Genomic DNA, 24,165 nt, shown 5'->3' on the forward strand with positions numbered 1-24,165 from the left:
GAAGTTTCTGTCCTTTTATCATAGAAACAAAAGGAGCAGCATTAAATTTGTTAATGGCACATTTGTTTATGTATAAAATTAAATATACTGAAGTATTGAACACATACCAATTTGTAGGACATCTTTGACAGCTCTGTCCCTAAACAAATGTTCTCCTCTCTGAAACTCGTCTGCAGAACCATTCGCCAAGCAAGAGTATAACCGGATATCATCTTCGCTGTCGGGGAAACTCCAGAACGCAATTTGAAGTTGTAGTTGCTCGGGCACAGGTGGATAAACATGCTCTACCAGTTCAAACGGAATGTGACAGGCAACGCATTTGGCTGCTAATTCGCTGAGAGTGGATACTGATGATTTATCTGAAAACATTATTGCTATTGGTTGTCTTATTTTGTTGACCTTAAAAATTATCTATTAAAATTCAATTTTCTTTAATTAAATTTTCAATAATGCAGTATTTGTGAGTTGATTCTACAATAAATGACATTTTATTCAGGTATTTGAATGTACATAGTACATTCTCAAAACTGTCCTAAAATTTGCGTTAGAAAAAAACTTAACACTGTGAACTTCATAATATTATTGTATTAGAATAACTCACTACACATAATAATTGTAAAGATAAATAAGCACAACAATATTATAAATGAATAAATATTAAAATGTGTATTATTTAAGTTCAAATAATCAACTCAAAAGCTGATACAGTACTAACACATTCAAAAAACAAATCTACATACATTAAAGTTTAACCAAAATATAGTGAAAGTTGTGAAAGTTCAAAAGGATTGTTAACTTTCTCTATGTGAAAATGAATTAAAAATATCAACAATAACTTGTCCCAAGCAACAAAGAAAATGCTACAGCTATTGGCAGGGATTTGAAACCAAAGGTATTATTATTAACTGCTCAGTCCACTCAAAGGTAAATGACTTCACAGCACCTGTTCTTTGTACCACTACACAATACGTACAATGTACCTATAGGTCATGACATCAAACTTTCAACGAAAGTACAAGGCAAATGAGAGGATAGTTAGATATTATGAAAGAAAATCGGTTTATTTTTGTCTAAAGCATAACATTGCACACATAAAGACGTCGTAGACATTTCCACAGTTTGTAACAAAGGATCAGCTGAGAGTGTTACCTTGAACGGTTTTTTTCGTTGAGCGCGGGACAAATGTGTTCTGAAGGTTTGGTCTCCTCCACCCTCGCCAATTGTTGCACAGACTTTCAGGTTCCGAACTCCAGCTACACAAAGAATCTTCTTCGAAACGTTCTGAATCCTCGAAACTGAAATGGTCTCCCTCTTCCCAGTCGAGCAGTGGAGACCCCACGTCGACCGGGGCAGCTTGACGGCCCCCTTTTCCATTATTATTTGATGCCCCCGCCACTTTAATTAATTTATTCGAAATTTATATAATTAAAATTCGCTGGATAATTTCAGCGAATTACCACAGGGGGTTTTCACGATTATAAAATAAGCATAACTATGAAAGACATAAGTCGATTTATGTCGCTATAGAAATTATTTTAAATAAAAGATACAAGGAAATAAAATACATCACAAACTGGGAGTTGAAAATCAAACGAAATGTACTAAATAAATCCCCATTGAGCACAATAACAAATATGGCCGAACAACGTCCCGTCCGTCTGGTCATAGACGAAACCATTTATTTTTTTATTATAAAAAAAGTTTTACCAAATATCATAGACTAAACAGGAAAAGAAAATGTTAAATAATATCAATAGATGGCGTTATTTACTAGTATAAGAATAGCATTCTTATAAAGGTGTGTCTACATCATAGGCAAAAATTAAAACTGATTAAGGGATAGTGCCAGGGTCTGGACCAAGTGTTGCCCAGAATCAACCCATAGTGCATTTTGTTCCTCAGGCCTAACTAATACTAATGTGAAAACCGAAGCGCACTGAAATCTATCTCTGGAGTTAAGAGAAAAAAAGAGTTTTGTTTTGAATTATTTACATACAAAATATCATCGATGTATACGTACTACGCATAAGTAGGTTCACGATTGTAGCATTAAATAACACTCACTATGTTGAACTTAACCATATTGCATCCGTACACCTTACTTTAGTACGACTTCGACATTCTTTATAAGCGATCAAGCGCTGTTGCAGTAGTTTGGTTAGTTGACAGAAATGACCGAACCGATTTGTGAGATACGCCTGGAAACCCCAATAAATCTGCTACATATTAAGTAAAAATAATATTAAAAAAACATCCCATCTTCTGACGCAGTTTGGTAATAAGCTAAATGTATCAAAACATTTCAGTCCATCTCTTGTAACTCGATGTAAAATTTCGATACAAAAATGAAATATGTTATCGATTAGTTAACTAATTTGGTATCAATTGATAATACCAAACAATACCAATATGTTACATCACTATTATTGACAGTGCTTGTCACTTGTCAGTCAGCCCAGCTGACAGATAAACGTGTTCCTTTTCAACTATTGTTGTAACAAATTTTGATAATTCTGTTGATTTCAAGCATTGCTTTTATAGTAAATTGTTGAAATTGAACGTTTTTCTGAATAAACTACAAAATTAGCTGTCAAAGAACATTAATAGGAAGATTGTTCTCGACTTTTGCAAAATGTATTTGTATTATTTTAATTTAAAATGTCTTTGTTAAAATTGATGGTGTAGCGACTGTTTATTTAAAGATATATTTAAATTCTCATCTACCTCCGTTCATAATAGACTGGATCGTTTAGTGTAGAGGTTAGAGTTCTAGGTTGTAAAATTTAAAAGTCATTGACCAAGCAGTACACAAAAATGTTTTGTTGGGGTAATGCAACTCATCACGAACTGTGTATTGAAGGCCATGAAACTATTGATTTGGTAAGTTTCAAATTAAATACGGTCTTGTACTTGAACGTCAATTGGCACTCCATCAATGGAATGTATTTGGATAATTACACAAATAAGTAGGTAACTGTATCCTTAGTATAATTGATAAAATTTCATGAATTAATGATAAGATGCTTCCATTGACATTCTATTTTATGTATTTGTATGTAAATAAATGATAAGAAACAGATTTACCCACATTTTACAAACACATAATCGTCAGTCATAATTTTACTTGTAAATTGGTTGTACAATACCTAGTATTAAATAGGAAGTTTACAATTCATAATTTTTTTTGTTTATCATCTGTTTCAGGTCATAAAACCAACTTTGTCAAAATGGAAAGAGAGCAATCACATTCGTCTGGTGGCAGCTGGGGAGTTCCATTCCCTTTACCTGACAAATCAGGGGCACCTCTACTCGTGCGGTAGCAATGAAGTTGGCCAGTTGGGCCGACACACGGACAGCAGAGAAGGGAAGTATCCAGGTAATAAGGTTTTATAGCTAGCCAATGAGCAATCGCATTGTTATTTATAATTAAAAATCATGTTTATAACATTTAGGCTGGGTTGCACCATCTGATATTATAACAAACATCAAAAGTCTGTCAAACTCCATACACAGCACATTGGTTATGTTTATAGTTATACTTAAAGTAAGGTGATGCAACTTAGGCTCACTTTAGTTTGGTTAAGCAGGGCAATCAAAACCAGACTGATTGAAGCCTCTTGATTAGGCCATTGATTATTTATAAAAACTCATAGAACTCATTTATTTCTGTAAATAGGCTTAAAAAAAGCACTTTTAATCTTAACAAAAGACTGTTTTTATTTGTTTTAGCTTCAGTGGAAAAGCTAAAGGAGTTTAAAATATCAGCTGTAGCCTGTGGCTTGCAACACTCGCTAGCCTTGAACGAGTGGGGCCAGCCGTTCAGTTGGGGATGCAACAGCATGGGGCAACTCGGGCTTGACCCCAAGAATGATTCACACTCCCATAACCTCCCAGCTATTGTGAGACCACTGGCTACAAAGAATGTGCTACAAATTGCTTGTGGTTCCTACCACTCAATAGCACTAACAAATAGTAAGTTATACAGTTATAACCAAAAACTAAAAAGTTTAAACTTACTCAAATCTATCGAGTAAGTTGAAACTTTTTAGTTTGTGGTTATCATAAATTTAGCAATGCCATCTTGTTCATATCTGATGTCCATATCTTGTATTGATAAACATGTTACACCATAATTTACAACATTGTAGCATAAAGCAGCAAAAAAAACCAACTGAATTGAGAATCTACTCCCTTCTGAAAGTCGGTTACCCAAATATTTTGTGGCAAATTCTTGTAACTCTGATTTAAAACCTTCATACTTTTTCTTTTCTTATTTTTTTTCCATGAAACTGGTCCTGCCATGATGTTGGGTTAAACCCGAAGTATAGTTTAAACTTTTTAGATGGTGACCTGTACGCTTGGGGGGCCAACTCTTACGGCCAGTGTGGCCTGGGCACCATGTCCAGTAAGGAATCCGTGCCTCTACCTATTACGTCGCTGCTTGGCGTGCCAATAGCTTTAATAGCTTGTGGCAGTAACCACACATTTGCCTTATCTAAGTAAGTATTTTTCATTTAGTGTATATTTTGACACAATATTTTGTTGTTTTTGAATACTGCAAAATGTTTATTTATATCATGAAAAACTTGATAACATAGTGTGAAGTAAAAGGTACATCTAGAAAATAATCTTAACATGTACATATTAAACAATAATAAGCCCATTATAAACTACAATCTCTTGACATTTAATGTGAAAGAAATCTAGAATGAAACATTGTTTTTATCAGCAGTAGGTATAACCAGTATAACCACATGTGGTTTTGTGTTGATAATATTCTTCAATTTATTTATTCTAATAAAACATTGTATTTTACTATCTTTCAGGTCTGGTGCTGTATTTGGTTGGGGTAAAAACACACATGGACAATTGGGACTGCAACACAAAGATAACAGATGCTATCCTTCACACTTGAAGTCTTTACGAGATGTAAAAGTATGTTAATCCAAGCCACATATTTGCCTGTACAATGGGCGCAACAAGTTAAACAATGTCGTGCGACGGCGCGTGACGTGGACAATGTTCGGTGTGGTTTACAGGATGATGAAATTCTTGCGGGTGGTTTTTTATATTACCGCTGAATACCAGTGGCTGTGATGCGATCTCTGCCGTCACGGCTTATACTGAGCAGATGCCACTTTGGTGCTTGTACTCTGTTGCAGTCTTTAAGCTGTTACTTATTTGTAAATGCTTTAAATACTTGCATCAAATAAATACTTTTCTTTCTATTTTAAAAGTCATTCACCGGACTGGACATTCATGGCCTTTCTGTTGGTGAAAATAATAGGTTTCTCATTATTTTATTTGATCTAAAGTTTAAACACGTTGCACGATATTGACAACTTGTTGCGCATCATTTTTGATGCATGGAAGGATGTCGCATTATTTAATTATCAATGAAACAAATCCCATTTATCTTACCTAGATTACCTAAAAAACGTTTTTAATATGTCTTCATTAACTGCTTATTTGTAATTTTATGATATTGGTCCATATTGTCAGTAGACTGTCTCTCGCAATAACTTGCGATTGATTTTGAGCCTTGTCATAAGAAGAACAGGTTCAAAATCTATTTTTACATCAATACTATACTTTATAGGTATGTCACATTGCCTGCGGGGAAGACTTCACGGCCTTCCTAACGTTGGATGGCGGAGTGTTCACTTGTGGGAACGGCGAGTATGGCCAGACTGGCCACGGAACTACGCGAGATGAACTTTTCCCTAGAAAGGTAATAATGTTTCTATTACATACTTTCCAGGCTCTTCCCGCGACCTTTACGAGATCGTCGCTCCACCTAGTAGGAGGCCTGCCCACGCTACGTCTTCCAGCCCGTGGTCGCCACTCGAGAACTTTTCTGCCCCAACGGCCATCGTCTCTACGAGCTATGTGCCCCGCCCGCGGGCAGCGCAGGACCGTGCATTGTGGAAAACCTTGGAGGAGGCCTTTGTCCAGCAGTGGACGTCATTTGGCTTAAACGAACGAACGAACATACTTTATTTGTATTGTTGTAAGGCATGTATTTGATTATCATATAAACTAATAACTTACATAATGTTTATAAAGAAGCAATAAAATTAATTTCCTTGAAAACAAATCGCCATAATGTCTGTACCTTTTGGTTTGGAACGGAAAGTTTTCTAAATGAATTCAAATTCTTATGACGTGATGTTTTCGTAAATATTGAGATACAATCTCATTATATTCATTTATTTAAATAGAACCTGTGAGTCACTTAAGACCTAGACAGTATTAGCGCGAATGGTTCTTTCCTAGAGAACAAAGACATTTCAATGTATGTACTTGAATTCTATTACAATGAAACTGTAAATAAATTGATGTATGTAATATCAGTTTCAAAACGATATCTTCCTAGAACTTTCTATGGGGACCTGATGAAAGCCAACAATATTATGTAAATGTGGCTTAGCGCGCGATGGCTATCGATTGTTTGAAAAAGTAATAACACAATCATGCCATGTCGCCCATGCTGTATAGCATATACCATAGAGATATAGAGAGGTGCCAACTAATGCGCTTAGTTCGAAACTCAGTGTCGCATTAGAAATTCACACACACAAAGTAATCAAAATATGTGCTCATTATCCACTGCGGTATCAGTACTCAACGTTCGAATAATCTTTAGTACTACCACAGAATAAGTAATAGTACAGGTACAGAAGGATTACTGCGCAAGACGATTTAAATAAATGCGAGTCTTGCTACGACGCGATACAGTGGAATTCAGCTCGCACAGCACTACGTACCTACAATTTTATTCACCTACAAGTTTTGTCTCTTTCTATCGCGTGCCTCTGAACTCTTCTTACGCTGTTAGGGTTGCTGTCTAGTAGTGTCTAGTAAAAAAATAATTAATCTACTTATTTGTTATGAGGTACGTATGTAGGTAAGTACGCATTCATTATGGAAAACCTTGGGAGAGGCCTTTGCCCAGCAGTGGACGTCATTTATTTTGGCTGAAACGAACGAACGCATTCTGAGCAGTAGTCATGGTAGGTTAGGTTCCTATACTATCCTAAGAATTATTGATTACCTACATGGTCAACATACCTTTCAGCATCTTTGGGAAGCGAAAAAAAAGATAAATCCGGTAGATTTCTTTTCGAATTTAAACCCCCGAACGCCGCACAATAATATTTCTTTCTCTTTATGTCCATTTTTAAATAATACTTCGATCATAGAATTAGTTACTACAACGCACGCCAGCGTCCTGACGGGCGCGCGCGTGACACTCGACTGATATAATACCCGCCGGCGGGGCGCTTCGCTGTAGGTAATTATCGGATGTACCGCGCGGAGTGAGCCAGGCCTGGTACTACGCAAGCAATGTAAACTGTATACATTATGACACTGACACACACATTGCTGTCACGAGCAATGTGTTCGGTTTTTGGGCATATTGTTGCGACACCGGCCCCGCCCCCTTTTCACATCTCCCTTTAGTTTCTGTGATCTGTGTGTATTTAGCATTAGTACATACTGATAAAACTACTTGCTTCTTGATAAACCAATGACATCAATTTTTAGCATTGGGGGCATTTCACGCGAAGCGGACAGCGAAAATCAAGTCAGGTTTTGGATTTTGTTCATATTTGGATTAAATGTACTGCTATACGACCTGAATGGATGTGCATCATTATAATTTTTTTATGAAGCTTAGTTTATTTTTTATGAGCGTTCAAAAAATTGGTAAAATTTTAGGAACAGATTTTTCAGAAGCTATTACTGCTATTATTACATTTGATTAAAAATAAACTAACTATTGGACTTTTGAGAATAAATAACTGTGTTTCTTACTATTTACTACAAATTTGAAATTTCTTTTTTGTTCACATACAAAACCGGAAGTAAAGTTTTAAAATCAAATTTTACAAAACTTCGGTATTTTTAAAAATTTTAATTTTAATTTTAAATTATACCTAGTAGTCTATAAATAACGTGTGTAAAGTTGTAGAATGGAGTCTGTATTGGTTTTTGATTTAGACGCAGTACAGTGCGAGCGCGCCGCAGTGAGCGTCATACTGGCTATCGACATTTGGCTACTGTATAAAAATTATTTGTTCGAAAATAACTGAAACGTTAATATTGTTGCATGCATACTCTTAAACAATTATAATTTTGACTCGGCAGAGTATTATCCAATAAGTTGTGGGTGGTCTGCGACGTAATACCATCTCAATGCCAACAATCATTGTCTGTTAGACGGTACGAAGTTCGCCGAGTCAAAATTATAATTGTTTAAGAGTATGCATGCAACAATATTAACGTTTCAGTTATTTTCGAACAAATAATTTTTATACAGTAGCCAAATGTCGATAGCCAGTATGACGCTCACTGCGGCGCGCTCGCACTGTACTGCGTCTAAATCAAAAACCAATACAGACTCCATTCTACAACTTTACACACGTTATTTATAGACTACTAGGTATAATTTAAAATAAAAATTATTTTTTTTTAAAATACCGAAGTTTTGTAAAATTTGATTTTAAAACTTTACTTCCGGTTTTCTGTGAACAAAAAAGAAATTTCAAATTTGTAGTAAATAGTAAGAAACACAGTTATTTATTCTCAAAAGTCCAATAGTTAGTTTATTTTTAATCAAATGTAATAATAGCAGTAATAGCTTCTGAAAAATCTGTTCCTAAAATTTTACCAATTTTTTGAACGCTCATAAAAAATAAACTAAGCTTCATAAAAAAATTATAATGATGCACATCCATTCAGGTCATATAGCAGTACATTTAATCCAAATATGAACAAAATCCAAAACCTGACTTGATTTTCGCTGTCCGCTTCGCGTGAAATGCCCCATTGGCCAGATGAATAAAGCAGGAGATCGTGCTATGTTGCGTTTCTTGTCTTACTGTCAGCAGCTTTCTTTATGGCGATCTTAGGTGGGGTCTTGAGTCTAGCAATGTATTATTCCAAAATAATAATACAGTTTTATCCCTAGGTTATGGAGCTAATGGGCAGTACAGTGACCCAAGTGGCATGCGGCAGACGTCATCTGCTATGCCGTGTCGGAGAACGCATCTTGGCCTGTGGATACGGCGCCCGAGGACAGCTGGGATGCCCACACATGGCCTTAGCGCTGGTACCAACGCCGGTAGCCTTTACGCCGAGCGAGGAGTCACCAGTTAGTACTGTTTGAACGGTGTGTGGTTGTAGTTAGTTTTACAGGTGGTGCAAAGAATCGGCTGGTATGTGAGTATGAACAATTGAAAGTTAACACTTAACAATAAATCAGCTATAATTCTTTTATGGATGGGTTATCAAGTCATCATCTCTTATTCACTTATAAATAAGTGCAATTATGCAACAAAATAATTTAATGTGCTGTCGATTCTGCTCCTATTGTTCGCCATATTCTGTCAACGTTAGCATCGTATCAACAACAGCTTAGCATAATTAGCATTGGCCAATAAATAATGATGGTCAATATACCTACTTTATGTTGAAATAGAATTATACAGGGTGTTAGGTAAATGGGTATATGAGCCGACACTAGCCCATGTTAACATGGTCATATAAATGGTATGGTGAAGTCAGAAATTTGATATCATCATTTTAATTTTTTTTTATTTTCATACAAAATAAATTTTATAAATTCCGATTTGTATGAAAATTTAAATAATTAAAATGAAGATATCAATTTTCTGACTTCACCATACCATTTATATGACCATGTTAACATGGGCTAGTGTTGGCTCATATACCCATTTACCTAACACCCTGTATAAGCAGTGCTCAATAGCACTATTTTTCTAAAAACCTTTCCGTCATTATCTTTCGTATTGTTATACAAATCGATCTTTTTATTAACATAAATAAATTTTTCATGCAGACTGAAAATCCAGGCCACAGTAAGGTGAATACATTTGCCTTGGTAAATTGCTTTTTACAGTAGATATAGTTTTTTGGTTAGTTGTGCAAGTTTATTTTTACTACAGTAGTAGTACTTACACGATGCTCATGTGTTTTTTTTTACATTTTGTTTACTTTATTGTTTGTATGTACATCATAAAATAGATGTGATAACAGATGTAGATATAGATTTTCTTAAAAAAAAATATGATAATTTTAATTAGATCTATCGATAGAGATAGTCGTTTTAATATTAGGTCCTGTAAATGTAATCAAAATACAGGGATTTCATTTTACCATTCATGACGATTGAACACCCTGTTAATAATGATAATTTATTTTAGAATTTAGTTACATTAATATAATAACAAATATTAATGAGCCCTTGTCTGTTGATTATCCTAATAAATTGGACATCGCCTTGGAAATAATTCCAATTTGATCACCTACATGATTTGTTTGCATCATACATTAATAAGTTTTAATAAAACCTCTCAGTTTTCATTCTAGATTAAGTTTTTACGTCATTCGGAGTAATGACAGCAGTTTTGTCCTCTCTCAGCCAAAGAAGAAAACGAAGGTCGAGATCGCCACGGCACTTCGCCACGAGGCGGGCTCGTCTAAACGAAATGTTGAGTCACACTATATTCAACCTTATTACTATGACAAGAGACACTATTTCATTTTGTTAACGCTCCAGTAGTGGTCATAATTCGTTAGACGTATCGTAGTGTTGTTTGTAAATACATCTTAATTTTTGTTGTATGTTTTGTTGTTATAGTTTTATCACTATTGCTTTATCGTTTTGATCTAATAGTTTTTAATTCGAATAGTTAAAAGTATGTATGTTTTTTCTGTTGTGTCAATTTAATCCTTAATTTCTGGGGATTTAACATTTCACTATTGACTGAGATTTGTGTGTAAAAATTACTGAGACTCATAATTTCTTGGGTTCGATTCCCAGCACAAATAGTGGTCAAATCTCAAATTACCTTCATTCTTACTTTACTATTTTGAAACTTCTATCTTTCAATCAACTGTAATCTCTCGACAATTTATCTACCAGCGCCTTTTCCATAAAGGAAGAAGCACACTTATCAACCCGGAAACGGATCGAAACCGTATCAACTCGAGGCGGTCAGTATTATTTGTATGAAAGTCCGTACTGCAACGCACACTTATCCGTAACGTACGCCTCGCCTCGCGATTGACAGGCGCTACGGTGTTGATCCCTTTCCGGGTTGATAAGTGTGCTGTGTCCTTAAATGCATGACCCATATAAACCTTCTTACACACTGACAACTTTATTTACTTCCATTTTCATATTTTTTTTCAGTTCTCTCCGGACATCTTCAGCGGGCCAATAAAAGTTTTCGCAGGCGGTGACCACAGCTTCTTAGTTCTGAACTGCGACAGGATATCAGCTGACTACCGAGTGCCGGACCATTCCAAACAGATACTGACCCTGAGCATGTCCAAACTGACAGCTTGCGAGGTGTTCAAGGATGATGATGTTGTGAATCAGGTAAGTGAGTATCCATCAGCAAGCCCTAAAAAGGTTTCTAGGAAAAGTATTCAGATTGTTACATAATTCTATTGTTAAATAATAATAAACATTATTTCTTTCGGATATTGTTTTGTTAAAACATGCTAAAACTGCCCGGCACATTATTATGTGGCAGCGTTTACAATAGCTTCCCGAGCGCTATATAATTATCAAATTTTTCGACGCAGTAGCCGAGTTATTATTATTGCACCAAATCGTCATTATTTATAAATAAAAGAATCTGTTGTGTCTTCAGTTATCTTACAAGTATCGCTGATATTTTATTGTGATGCGAATATGTATTTATTATCAGCATATTAAGGTCAAGGCTGCATCGCTGTGTGTTGTTGTGATAACAAAATGCAAAGTCGCATTTCAAATAATAAATTACTTTGCATCTTATTTTTAACTTTTCTGAATGAAAATATTTTTCTATTCATTTTATTTTTCACATCCATTGACGTTTGTTGAGCGATATTGAATCACAAACACATTAACGGTGGTTTAAGTGTCCGCTTTTGTATTATGACATAATTTTAAAATGTGACATCATGTTTCTAAACCAGCGGCTTCATACGGCCTGAACGCTCTGTAAAAAACTGCGACTGCCAGCCTGACCTTACTATAGCCTGTATTTATACCAATAAGGCCCAGAACACACGGTGAAACGCAACTGCAACGAAACTGCAACTTCTAGTTACTTTTGAGTTGCATCTAAGTTTCTGCCATAGATTCCGTTGAGAGACTACACATGACGCGACCAGTTTGACCAGTTCAAATCGGTCTCAGTTTCGTTTCAGTTGCGTTTCACCGTGTGTTCTGGGCCTAAGGCACAAAATCAAGCTAATTTCACTTTATGTCACATAATATGAACATGTTCTTTGGGTCATCGTTCCACCTGAATAATTGCAAATGTACTACAACATACTTATAACTAACCACACAAATACTTATTATATCTTTTCTACCACAGGACCTGCTAGCCTACCTAGAGACAGTATTCGGGTCAATAGCGTGCGTGAACGCATCGTTTCTGTTGCCACATAACGCGCACTTCGGATGCAACACTAAGACGCCAGGCGTCGACCTTAAAAGTGCGGAGGAGGCCTTCGCACTCATCAGCAGGCTGGAAAACACTTCTATAAAGGAACTGGTGAGTGCATAAAATATGTAGAATAGGGATGTTTCCGGGGTAAAAAAGCAAGATTTTTAATTAGTCCGTCAGTTAACTTATCAAAAAATACTAGACACCTATTTTTCACTTTTTCAAACTAAAGCGCGCCAAAGTTCAAAATAAGAGGCCCGATACGTCAATGAGTGCTTAAAATTGCTGCACTTTGTGACGTCGCGCGGGAACTCCAACGCACCATAACTTTGTAATTATATTTTGTTTGATTGACAATTAAAAATATACGTTTTCAATATTTTTTGATATTAAAATTTACGGACTAAATATTTTTTTTAGGAAACTTGCCTATTGTAGATCCTTTAAATAAATAAATAAAAGTCGACCATTGTGGTGTACTCGTAATATAAGAATATTTAGCTTACCACGAGGGGATAGCGGGATTATTGGTCATTTTTATTTACAAATTGCTAATCTACTATATAAAAATAAGTCGGGTTTTCCTTCCTGCCGCTATAACTCCAAAACGCACGAACCGATTTCCACGGCTTTGCATTCGTTGGAAAGGTCTCGGGCTCCGTGAGGTTTATAGCAAATAAAATTCAGGAAAATTTAACAAACGAAATTCCGCGCGGGCGAAGCCGCGGGCGGTAAGCTAGTATTATTTTAAAAAAGCAATCTGATACATGCCCCTTCTGCTCAATTGGGTTTCTAAAAATGTATTATTTTGTGTGTTATAGAATTAGTATACGAAGCTTTTTACTCTTTTTTTAAAATCAGATCTTCAATCACCTAGCCGAGGACGTAATAAAGAAAATGAAGGCTTCCCCGCCTGATGCGGAGGCGTTAAGGTTATTCCTCACGCTGCCTTTGTACCACGAAATGCGGAACCCTCGGCGACATCCAGAACTACAGGTAAAAACTCAAATTGACTGTATCTATAGTCTGGTCCGTGAGCACTTAGAATTTTGTCCAATGACCCCTAGCTACCCATCCTTATCGCTCGCGCGTAATTATGTTGCTATCGCGCTCGCACACTTACTGCGGGTGCCAGTCGCACAGTTGCGACAGCAATATAATTACGCGCGAGCGATAAGGATGGGTAGCTAGGGGTCATTGGACTAAATTCTACGTGCTCACGGACCGGGATTTAGCTCTTTCACTCATGCTATTATTACCAGATGTGAGACAGAGATGAATACAGCCAATGAAGGAAACAGATATCTTTCTTGACATTTTGACTAAATATTAGACTTATTTTCCGATTTGTGTGTGATTTTTTTTTACTGTGTTATTTCAGGGACCATTCGCAGAAGCATATAACAACCTATCCGTGCACCCCCAAAGGATAGTCAACATGTGGTGGGAGTCCCAATCTGCGGAATACTTCGAAATGCTGGTTGATATATTCAAGAGTGTTATTGTTTATGAGTTGATGCAGCCAGTGGTCCGAGCCAATAAGGTAACTATAGCGATTTTGGTATAATTTGTTTTGTAGTCATGTTGTAATTCCACCAACCAAAGATGTATGACGAGGCTCATTGGTGTAATTATTTGAATCGGACTTACGTTAGGAAGCTGGAAGAAAAAAGCCTTGGTTCCAAGATCTCACTAGAGCGATGCCATATTATGCCGCTTAGTTACAAACAATAGTTTTGGTGGTTAAGCGACATTATTTTCAAATAAGCACTTTATTTTCAGAAAATATATTTCACACACAGCATAGTCCAAATTCTAAACACGCTGTCATCACTAAACAAAACAAACTTTATGAATCCCAAGAAGCCTAAGATACCAGCAGAGTGTTTTTACATCGACGAGCTATGCAGCTATGTGGACATAGCGACAGACTACATCAACTGGCTATCCGACCATAGTGTAAGTAGTTAATGTCAGATTATGTTATATGAATCTACACTCGCGAGCAAAAGTATGGAATCACTTACATGAAGTTGTTTCCACGCGATCTTGTGTACTAACGAATTTGTTAGTAACAAAAAAAGTAGCACCATTTTAAAGATTAAACTTTTAACTTTAAATTGATACCAAATTCATTTAAATCACATCGGTATTTAAAAAGATATCCCGGCTGATGTGAAGAAGTAAGAAAAAAGACATGTACCAACTGTTTGATACGTCGCGAGTTGCGGCCTATTTACCCCCTATAAAAGCACGTGTTTTCGGATTTTTGCGTTCACACGTTGATCCATACACATCTCGGCTTCTTTTGACACTTTACCTGGGATTCTACACCTACAGATGCAGCACAAATCGTTGCACTGTTGCAAGAAGGGCTCAGCCAGCGGGCTGTCGCACGTCAGCTCCACATAAGCCAGTCCTGGGTTTCGAAAGTTTTAAGACGCTTTTGGGAGACTGGTGGCTTTATCCCGAGACCAAGTTCTCAACAGCACCGGTGCACATCGCAGAGGGATGACCGTTTTTTCATGTCAACCTCTCTATGAAATCGTCATTTGACTGGTATCGACGTCCAGCAAGAGCTCAGAAATGTTCGTAGGATAGCTGTTAGCGAGTGGACAGTTCGTCTAAGATATGAGCAATAAAATTTGACTCCAAATAGGCCTGCCACATGCTGGAAACTGACGGCAGGTCACCGACAAGCACGCTTTCAATTAGCTCGCACTCGGAAGGCGAGTAATGGAGGCGAGTTTTGTTCTCCGATGAATGCAGACTGTTTTTGCAGTGCAGCAGTTGAAGAGGTCGGGTCTATAGATGGCCTGGGGAGAGATTTGTGCAGTGCTGGTTCGCTAAAACATTGGCTTATGGGGGTGGCTTGCTCGACTTCCCATCGAGATGTGTAGGAGCAAATTGAAAGCGTGCTTATCGGTGACCTGCCGTCAGTTTCAAGCCTGTGGCAGGCCTTTTTGGAGTCAAATTCTATTGTTTATATCTTAGACGAACTGTCCACTTGCTAACAGCTATCCTACGAACATTTCTGAGCTCTTGCTGGACGTTGATACCAGTCAAATGACGATTTCGTAGAGAAGTTGACATGAAAAAACGGTTTTCCCTCTGCGATGTGCACCGGCAATGTTCAGAACTTGGTCTCGGGATAAAGCCCCCGGTATCCCGAAAGCGTCTTAAAACTTTGGAAACCCAGGACTGGCTTATGTGGAGCTGACGTGCGACAGCCCGCTGGCTGAGCCCTTCTTGCAATAGTGCAACGATTTATGCTGCTTCTGAAGGTGTAGAATCTCAGATAAAGTGTCAAAAGAAGCGGAGATGTGTATGGATCAACGTGTGAAAGCAAAAATCCTAAAACACTTGCTTTTATGGGGGGTAAATAGGCCGCAACTCGCGACGTATCAAACAGTTGATACATGCCTTTTTCCTTACTTTTTCACATCAGCCGGGATATCTTTTTAAATACTGGTGTGATTTAAATGAATTTGGTATCAATTTAAAGTTAAAAGTTTAATCTTTAAAATGGTGCTACTTTTTTTGTTACTAACAAATTGGTTAGTACACAAGATCGCGTGGAAACAACTTCATGTAAGTGATTCCATACTTTTGCTCGCAAGTGTAGTTGTAGGTCGCGCAGCGAAAGTTGAGGCGAACACGGTACTCAACTGATGGAATATTTGAATACACAAAATTCGCACAATACATCACACATAAAAGTTCAAATATCTAATATACTAGCTGCCTCGCTCTTGTTGCTAATGTGTGCAAGCGAGACACAAAGTATTTGTCAGTCAGACTACGCAAAGTGACTGCGCGGCGAGCGTATACAGATACAAATCTTGCTTGTGTTGATCGCCTCAACTCTCGCTGCGCGAACTACAGGGTGTTTGGTAAATGGGTATATGAGCCGACACTAGCCCTTGTTAACATGGGCATATAAATGGTATAGTGAAGTCAGAAATTTGATATCATCATTTTATTTTTTTAAATTTTCATACAAAATAAATTTTATAAATTCCGATTTGTATAAAAATTAAAAGAATTAAAATGAAGATATCAATTTTTTGACTTCACCATACCATTTATATGCCCATGTTAACATGGGCTAGTGTCGGCTCATATACCCATTTACCAAACACCCTGTATATCTATTGAATAACTTACAGAAATTAGTTAGAACTTACTAGCTAGAGCTAAAGTTGACTGTTTAGTATGTAATGGGAAATGGTGGTGTAGTGATGGAATTAGATTGTGGTGTGATTGATATGTGTTATATTTATCATGACGATTAAATCAAGACCTTTCTCCCCAGTCAACGCAGCCGCATATGTGCAACTATCCCTTCCTCTTCGACGTCCAATGCAAGTCCTTGCTGTTGAAAATAGACCAGCAGTTGCAAATGCAAGTGGCCATAAGCAGGGCTGCTACACAGATATTCACGCGGTTGTTCACCGACCCTACTTATGATTACCATCAAGGAGACCAGTTTTTGAACCTGACTGTGTCAAGAAATCACATAGTGAGGGATACGATGTTGCAAATCAGCAACCACGATACGTCGCAGTTGAAGAAACCGCTAAAAGTAAGTTGATTTTTTGTTACATTTCATTTAGACTTTGGACATGGTGATGAAGAATTGCGAGGTTTGTTTTTGCAAATGGAATTGAACTACTGGTGCATTTCAAGATTTTTAATTTTATGGCGTATGATGAAGCTATGACGCTTTTATGTCACTCAAACCTCTCGAAGTTCTGCTTTCGAATGCTCCCGCGTCTATTTGCCTTGATATTTTGAATTCTCACTGATGTGTACATAACTAGATTTAAAATTAAAATAAAATCTTAGTAATTAAGTGGACACTGCTCTCGTCACTTGTATTTTAAAACTAATATTATTTTCAGGTAGAATTCGTAGGCGAAGAGGCAGAAGACGCCGGTGGTGTCAGAAAAGAGTTCTTCATATTATTATTGAAGGAAATATTCGATCCAGTGTACGGCATGTTCAAACAGTCGGAGGAAACCAACATGATCTGGTTCTCGAACAACCCATTTGAAGAAGATATCATGTATTATTTGATTGGTGAGTGTGACTTCTCTTATGTAGTTCTTATATTGTACAGTCGCGGAATGAAAATGTTCGTCACCTTAGTGTCGGTTTTCGCTTGCACTAGGTACTGTAAGAGTCAAACCTGCCAACATAACAGTGCAAGAAACAGTGCTGCTAACATTTAAATAAATATGACGTTTGCTAACGCATAAGGTTTTGCTTGTTTAATTTTCTATCCCATGCAATGTTACAAAATGTAGTTTTTTTTTATTTAATAGAAATAATAATGGCAGGTTGAACCAACAAGAAGGTTTTAGTTTATCAATCATAATAATCTTGACAAGATCAATCGTCAAATAACTTAGATCGGAATAATTTTGAACTTTACTGACGAACAGTTAAAGATTATTTTCTCTAACTCGAGATTATTCTGTAACATAGTTTCAAAAGGTAATATGTGCTCGCGATTCGTTGAAGGAATCAATTTAAAAACTGACGAACCTTTTCATTCCGTGACTGTACAACAAAACGTGTAGTACGATGTGCTGTCGACTGTACACTTTTTTGCTGTAAAATTTTAATCAAATTATTAAACTTTCTCTTCTCACTTCATTTCACCCAAAGTTGATGAACATAAAATTGCTATGCGAATTAAGGCTGATTTTACCATCTTCGGATAACTTTTAACTGAAGAATAAACTATTTGACATATTTCCCATACTGAATTTGTCAATGTGCCAAACTTATTCTTCAGTTAAAAGTTATCCAACGATGGTAAAATCAGCCTTTAGACAATGAAAATATGATTTTTGTGTGATTGAAGTGTAGTTTTGTAAAATGTGTTCCTGTATTAAATTTAGTTAAATTTAATCCTATCTCTAAACCAGCCTTTTCATTTTCTAGGTGCTATATACGGTTTAGCGATATACAATTCGATAATCATCTATGTTCCCTTCCCGTTGGTCCTATACAAGAAGTTGCTGGGCGAGTCTATCATGTTGGACGACCTCTCTGATCTGTACCCGACGCTTGCTAACAGCTTGAAAAGCTTATTGGAATACCCAGATGAGGATGTGGAAGATGTAAGTGTTACTGCTATTTTTATATAATTTCAAATAATTTGTACTGTTGTTAGAATAAGACTTCGCCAAGGAGCATCAAAGATCTCTCATCTATCATTCTAAATTATAATTATCATAAAATGTTGAAAGATTATGAAGTGTTGTATTTTGACTTAGATCATAAATTTTATTATGCTGCATAGTTTTCGCACAATGAAAGGTTTTAGTATAAGGTTTTTATACAAAGAGAGCTGATGAAAATACAATTACTTTTACTACGAACCAACGTGTTGCTATCTATCGCCTTTGCATATTAAGTTTTCCTCCAGTTAAAATAGCTCGTCTCAAAGTGCTGTAAAATTAAAATATCCTAGATCTATGGAGTGAGGCGTCAACTAACACACGTGATCATCTAGTTCAGGAATTTCAGCTTATGATATCCACGCTACTTTACCAAGCCGTTTTATTTTTATACGAGTCTAGTCCTGTTTTCAAATTTGTTTAAAGTTGAATATTTCCAGGTATTCAGCCTCTGCTTTGCCGTCAACACAGAGGTCTTCGACCAAATACAAGTGCACGCGTTGAAGGAAGACGGCGAGAACGTGCCGGTCACGCACGAGAATAAACAGGAATACGTCGACTTATACGTCGACTTTTTGCTCAACAAGTCCGTCGAGACACAGTTCAAGGCTTTCAATCAAGGGTTCCAGAAGGTATTATAATAGTTTTATATGGTAGTGTTCTAGTTTTTTTATGCATAACACGGCAGTTATTTGACCACAATCGCACCTGATGTTAAGTGGGATCCAGTCTAGGATGTCAGTTAGTCAATTGAAATATCTTTTATGAGCTGTCAAATTGATTCCCGTATATTTTGTATGGCATTGGAGAGTGAGGACTATGACGTCATCAGATTGCGAACTCAATGAGGACTACCGCGGACTACTAATAGCGGTCCCCAGTTAGCGCCACTGCAATGTAAAGATCCTATCACTTGCTGTTTATAAGAAGTAGCGCCAGCTGGTGAACTCTGAAGTGGGAGGAGAACTATCAGATTTGCACTCATCAGGATGGCGCCACTGTAGAATAAGGTACTGTCACTCGACAGTGGTGCCAACTTTTAAGTATAAAAACGATAGCCCTCACTGACTGCTAATCCATTGCTTTCAAAGATGCATAAAATCGAATTTGACAACCATTGAATTAAGCAATGCTGGAAGACGCAGCGTGGGACGTCCACCCATAAGGTGGACCGACGACCTGGTAAAGGTAGCAGGGAGGCGCTGGATGCAGGCCGCTACCAATCGTATGATGTGGAAGTCATTGGAGGAGGCCATTGTTCAGCTGTATACGTCCTGTGGCTGAAATGATGATGATGAAATTAGAAAACTTACTATACTCAACATCAAATAAACCGCACCTTCCGCGACGCGAACTTTAAAGATTTTTTTCTGACACAATCATGGTGCCCCTACAATATTGGTGTTATTTGAAAGCCCAATAAATATCCTTAAAGAAAAACACATTTAATTTCTTAATAAATGATTAACATATACCATAAATGTGACTTGAAAAAAGACCTCACTTTGGGCTCACCTCTGGGATCAATTAGACCAATTTTTCGCGATTAATCCCAACTTAACAGTTTTATAGCCATAAAAGTTGGCTCAAGCGTAACTACCTATTTTTTGAAGAAGTGACTCTGGATTCTTCTAGAGCCACATTTTTAGGGTAAAAACCTCTCCTTTAATGAAATGAAGCTTAGAAGTAGGCTTTCAAATGGTGCCAATATTGGTGGGAAGTGGGGATGCATACGTTTGAAAGTGCTTGTCGCGGGAGGTGCGATTTATTTGATGTCGAGTGTATTTCAAATGAAGATTATAAGATTATATTCTGACCGAAAATATAAGTGTACCTAATATACGTTACATTGCAGGTCTGTGGCGGAAGAATAATAAAGTTGTTCAGATCTCACGAGCTCATGTCGGTGGTGATCGGCAACGAGGAGTACGACTGGGACATGTTTGAGAGCAACTGCGAGTACAAGAATGGATATTCAGCTAACGATCAACAAGTCAGGTGAATATAATGAACTATCCTACTAATAATTATTATAAATGCGAAAGTTTGAATGTCTGGATGTTTGTTATTCTTTCACACAAAAAATACAGAACGGATTTTAATGTAACTTTACAGTATTATTGTTTATAACCGGGAATAACATATAGGCTATATAATTTATGACGGTCTGTGTCAAACGAAATTTCACACGGGTGAGACCGCGGGCAAAAGCTAGTTTATTATAAAAGCATAAGCTTTTAACCCACATAATGACACAAACCTCAAAACTATCCAATCTTCAAGGGGCAATAAAGCTTTTGTGCAAAAACTTACCGTATACCCATGGAAAATAAATAAACGTAATGACACCATCGGTCTAGCGCAGTGATTCTTAACCGGTGGTCCGCGGACCACTGGTGGTCCCTGGAGGCATTCCAAGTGGTCCACGAAGACATCGTAATAAACAAGTGACGTGACGTCTTAAGTCGAGTTAACACAACGCAAACGGCGCACAGTGGGCGAGAAATCGACCTCCCCTTTCATAGGATTTTGAAAAAAAAAAACTGGTCCCTGACAAGATAGAAATTTGGTAAAATGGTCCCTCGTGACTTAAAGGTTAAGAACCACTGGTCTAGCGCGTACCTAACTTAGTCAATGCCTGAAGTGTGGGAGCGGTACGGGAGGGGTGACATTGACATATTATGATGCATACAAATCTGAAGCTGAAGTCTCACTGACGTTTTACCGTCACGAAATCACCCTCCCGTGCTTCTCCCATACCTCAGGTAATGTCTGAGTTAAGCTCTAGAAGCTTATTTAGTACATATATCATATCAAAAATAAGTATCTAGCCTAATACGGCGATATTCTTCTTTAATTTCAGATGGTTCTGGGAAGTATTCCATGAGCTAGCGATCGAGGATAAGAAAAAGTTCCTTTTGTTCCTCACTGGGAGTGACAGAGTTCCTATACAAGGCATGAGGGATATCAAGGTTGGTAACATCAATAGTAGAAACGTATTAATCTACTAAATCATTATCATTATTCGGTGATTTAGTCTCCACTGCATGAGCAAGCAATGGAGGATTTGATCCACACTTCTCACGCTTGCCAAATGGGTTAGGGAGGTCCGATGTTCGCATATTTGTCCTTTAGTCACTTTACTTCGTTATCAAAATGCCTATTATTATAAAATATTATGTCTTTTTAGATAAGAATCCAACCCGTGGCCGACGACAGATACTTCCCAGTAGCCCACACATGTTTCAACCTGCTAGACTTGCCCAGGTACAAAACCAAAGAGCGTCTCAAATACTACCTCTTGCAAGCCATCCAGCAGACACAGGGATTCTCGCTCGTCTGATCAAGGTAATAGAGTTTTAATTTGCTCATTAGTGGTCCCGTTGTCACGCCACTTCGACCCGCACTAACCTTATTAAATCACGTGTCGAAATTAATAGTTACGGCTTTTATCAACTTAGGACTGCTTATTCAAGTATTTGAAGAAGAAAAGGAATTTTACATTATAATTTTTATTATAACCACGTATATTTTGATTTTATTTTATTGATATGACACACCGTATAAGTTTTTATTTCAATTTATGTTTTTAACCATGAATATCCAAACTGATTAAACGATCCTAGTCAAAGCCATAATAAGACACATAAGTAAAAACAAACTCGATTCCTTTTTAGTTACCAGATAAAGGTTTTAGTAAATAGCATTAAATTGTATTGTCAGTCCCATTTTACATTAATATTTCAGAATCAGTTTCATTATGATCCACCGATCTTCTCAATAGTAAATTTGTCTTCCATACGACATTGCCATATTGTGGTTAAATAACTACATGTTACTAAAACACTATTGTTAAAATATTGTAAAACTTTTTGCATTTCGTCAAAAATTTCGACTGAGATCTAATAAAAAGGGCTGATTCTCTGTATCCAATCATTTCTGAATCTTGATAGAATCGGCCAATTGTGTAATATTGTAATAGCTAGTAAAATGTAGGTAGACACTACACAAATTGCCTTTGCTGATCAGAAATCGTTTGTGCTGTGATGAGTGTGACAGTTGTAAATCCATAAGTCTGCATTTAGTGGAGTACAGGACTTTAAATATATTTTATTTTTAGATACGAAAAAGACAATGTAACGAATCAAACAGTTTATTAGGTTAATTGTTGAGCACGTCACTTTGACGTTTAGAATTTTTGCCCAACATTGGGCACACTGTGTGATGCTGATTTTTAATTTGTTTGTTGCTTATTTTTATATTTCTCGCTTAAATTAGAATGCGGTCACAAACTGTACCAACTTGACTTTTTAATTAATGTTATACTTGAAAGAGCGCTTGAGCGTTTTGTTTAGATCAATGAGTAAATAATGAATTATAAATAATTTCATCAATATTTTGTCTTTTATAATAATATGAATGATGTGTCGTGATTGTAATTAAAATTCATTGTTTAAATTGAGATTATTTCGAAGTCAATTGTTAAAATCCGTTGTTTCCTATTTGTAACGTTTTATTATACAATCTGGATACGATAATAATTTGGTGCCTTTCTTAACATATTGATATTTATATTGATTTATATAATCTACGTATAAATAATAATCGAGCATCATTCTTTGTTATGGTATATTTATCAGCTGTATTGTTTTATGAAGACATGAAAGTGCATTTTATCTGCTTTAAGTGTGCCGATATTTTGGTTCGAATAGCAGAATGTGAGAATTTATTATCGTGGCCATTATTTTACGGAACAAATGTGTTAAATGAACAAAGCTATATTTTTTAAGTATGTTATTAAGGCCTATTGTTGTCGGCACACTGACTGTGTATACTTTAGAATAACTTACTAATAACGGCTTAACTATAAGTGTGAACATATTCATGAACATGAACAGTCCATTTATTCAGTAATTAAATTATATTAATACACGAGTGCTTGTATCAGTACCGATCTATAATGTTGCACCGATGTCACTTTTAATTTTGCTGTTATTAGTAAGACTGTGACTTGTTTTGTACTGATTGTATTTTAGTAAAATTATACATTGTTACCGACTTGTCGCAAAAGCTTAGTGTACAAACGAATATAAGTATTTATTTAAACGTTGTTTGGGACAATGGTTGTAGCCATACGTTTGTAAATAACTTGGTTACCGCTGTGATATTAAGGGTATGTATTGAGGCGTTGCTGACAATATGAATGCTTCGTAATAGTTGGTTTTGTTACAAACTGTACAGACTGTACATAGGACATACGTAGCTTGGCTAGATTGTTATTGTTTGGAAGCATTTTGGAGTGCACTCTGATGTAGCTGTTACAGCGTGGTTTGTACACTATGTATGTATTGTATGATAATATAATATTTTCGTATGCATCAAGAGTTTCATTTTATAACTCAGCAGGGTAATTTAGCTTATATTAGTTAGGAAATTGATAGGTAAATTATAATTTACATAAAATTTCTAAATGACTGGTGTACGTATAAGAAGTTAAA

The 24,165-nt window shown here is 36.6% G+C and overlaps 2 protein-coding genes across 6 annotated transcripts in view; one reads left to right on the forward strand and one right to left on the reverse strand.

Moving 5' to 3' along the window:
- The window catches only part of LOC135074230 (zinc finger SWIM domain-containing protein 8 homolog), a gene marked incomplete at its 5' end in the record, with an annotated part of 36,297 nt that extends 34,880 nt beyond the window's left edge, over positions 1-1,417 (reverse strand). The window contains 2 exons of the mRNA XM_063968524.1: positions 108-359; positions 1,150-1,417. Of these exons, the coding sequence (XP_063824594.1) occupies positions 108-359; positions 1,150-1,417 (520 nt within the window). The remainder of the gene's footprint in view (positions 1-107; positions 360-1,149) is intronic.
- A 1,111-nt stretch (positions 1,418-2,528) lies between these two features.
- On the forward strand, positions 2,529-24,045 carry LOC135073942 (probable E3 ubiquitin-protein ligase HERC4). 5 transcript variants are annotated; one of them, XM_063968200.1, is made up of 21 exons: positions 2,529-2,880; positions 3,205-3,376; positions 3,730-3,972; positions 4,343-4,499; positions 4,827-4,935; positions 5,600-5,731; positions 8,975-9,157; positions 9,866-9,907; positions 10,448-10,516; positions 11,222-11,410; positions 12,405-12,584; positions 13,338-13,472; positions 13,858-14,019; positions 14,259-14,435; positions 16,792-17,061; positions 17,381-17,558; positions 18,429-18,607; positions 19,108-19,299; positions 20,523-20,665; positions 21,531-21,639; positions 21,858-24,045. In XM_063968200.1, exons 1-21 carry the CDS (start codon positions 2,815-2,817, stop codon positions 22,008-22,010), a joined length of 3,240 nt encoding a protein of 1,079 aa, XP_063824270.1. In that variant the 5' UTR covers positions 2,529-2,814; the 3' UTR covers positions 22,011-24,045. The 5 variants fall into 5 exon arrangements, with proteins under 5 accessions (XP_063824270.1, XP_063824271.1, XP_063824272.1 ...); XM_063968201.1 differs by having other exon boundaries at positions 9,866-9,889; XM_063968202.1 differs by lacking the exon at positions 9,866-9,907 and having other exon boundaries at positions 2,530-2,880.
- The last annotated feature ends 120 nt before the right edge of the window (positions 24,046-24,165 follow it).

Source organism: Ostrinia nubilalis, chromosome 8 (genome assembly GCF_963855985.1).
Source record: "Ostrinia nubilalis chromosome 8, ilOstNubi1.1, whole genome shotgun sequence".
Classification (NCBI taxonomy): Eukaryota; Metazoa; Arthropoda; class Insecta; order Lepidoptera; family Crambidae; genus Ostrinia; species Ostrinia nubilalis.

Bases quoted from the DNA above. Each gene is read 5' to 3' on its own strand.
- LOC135073942 (XM_063968200.1), top strand. From the start codon at position 2,815: ATGTTTTGTTGGGGTAATGCAACTCATCACGAACTGTGTATTGAAGGC. The intron at 9,158-9,865 runs GTTAGTACTGTT...TTTTTCATGCAG, and splicing joins CGCCGAGCGAGGAGTCACCA to ACTGAAAATCCAGGCCACAG. The intron at 14,020-14,258 runs GTAACTATAGCG...CTTTATTTTCAG, and splicing joins CAGTGGTCCGAGCCAATAAG to AAAATATATTTCACACACAG.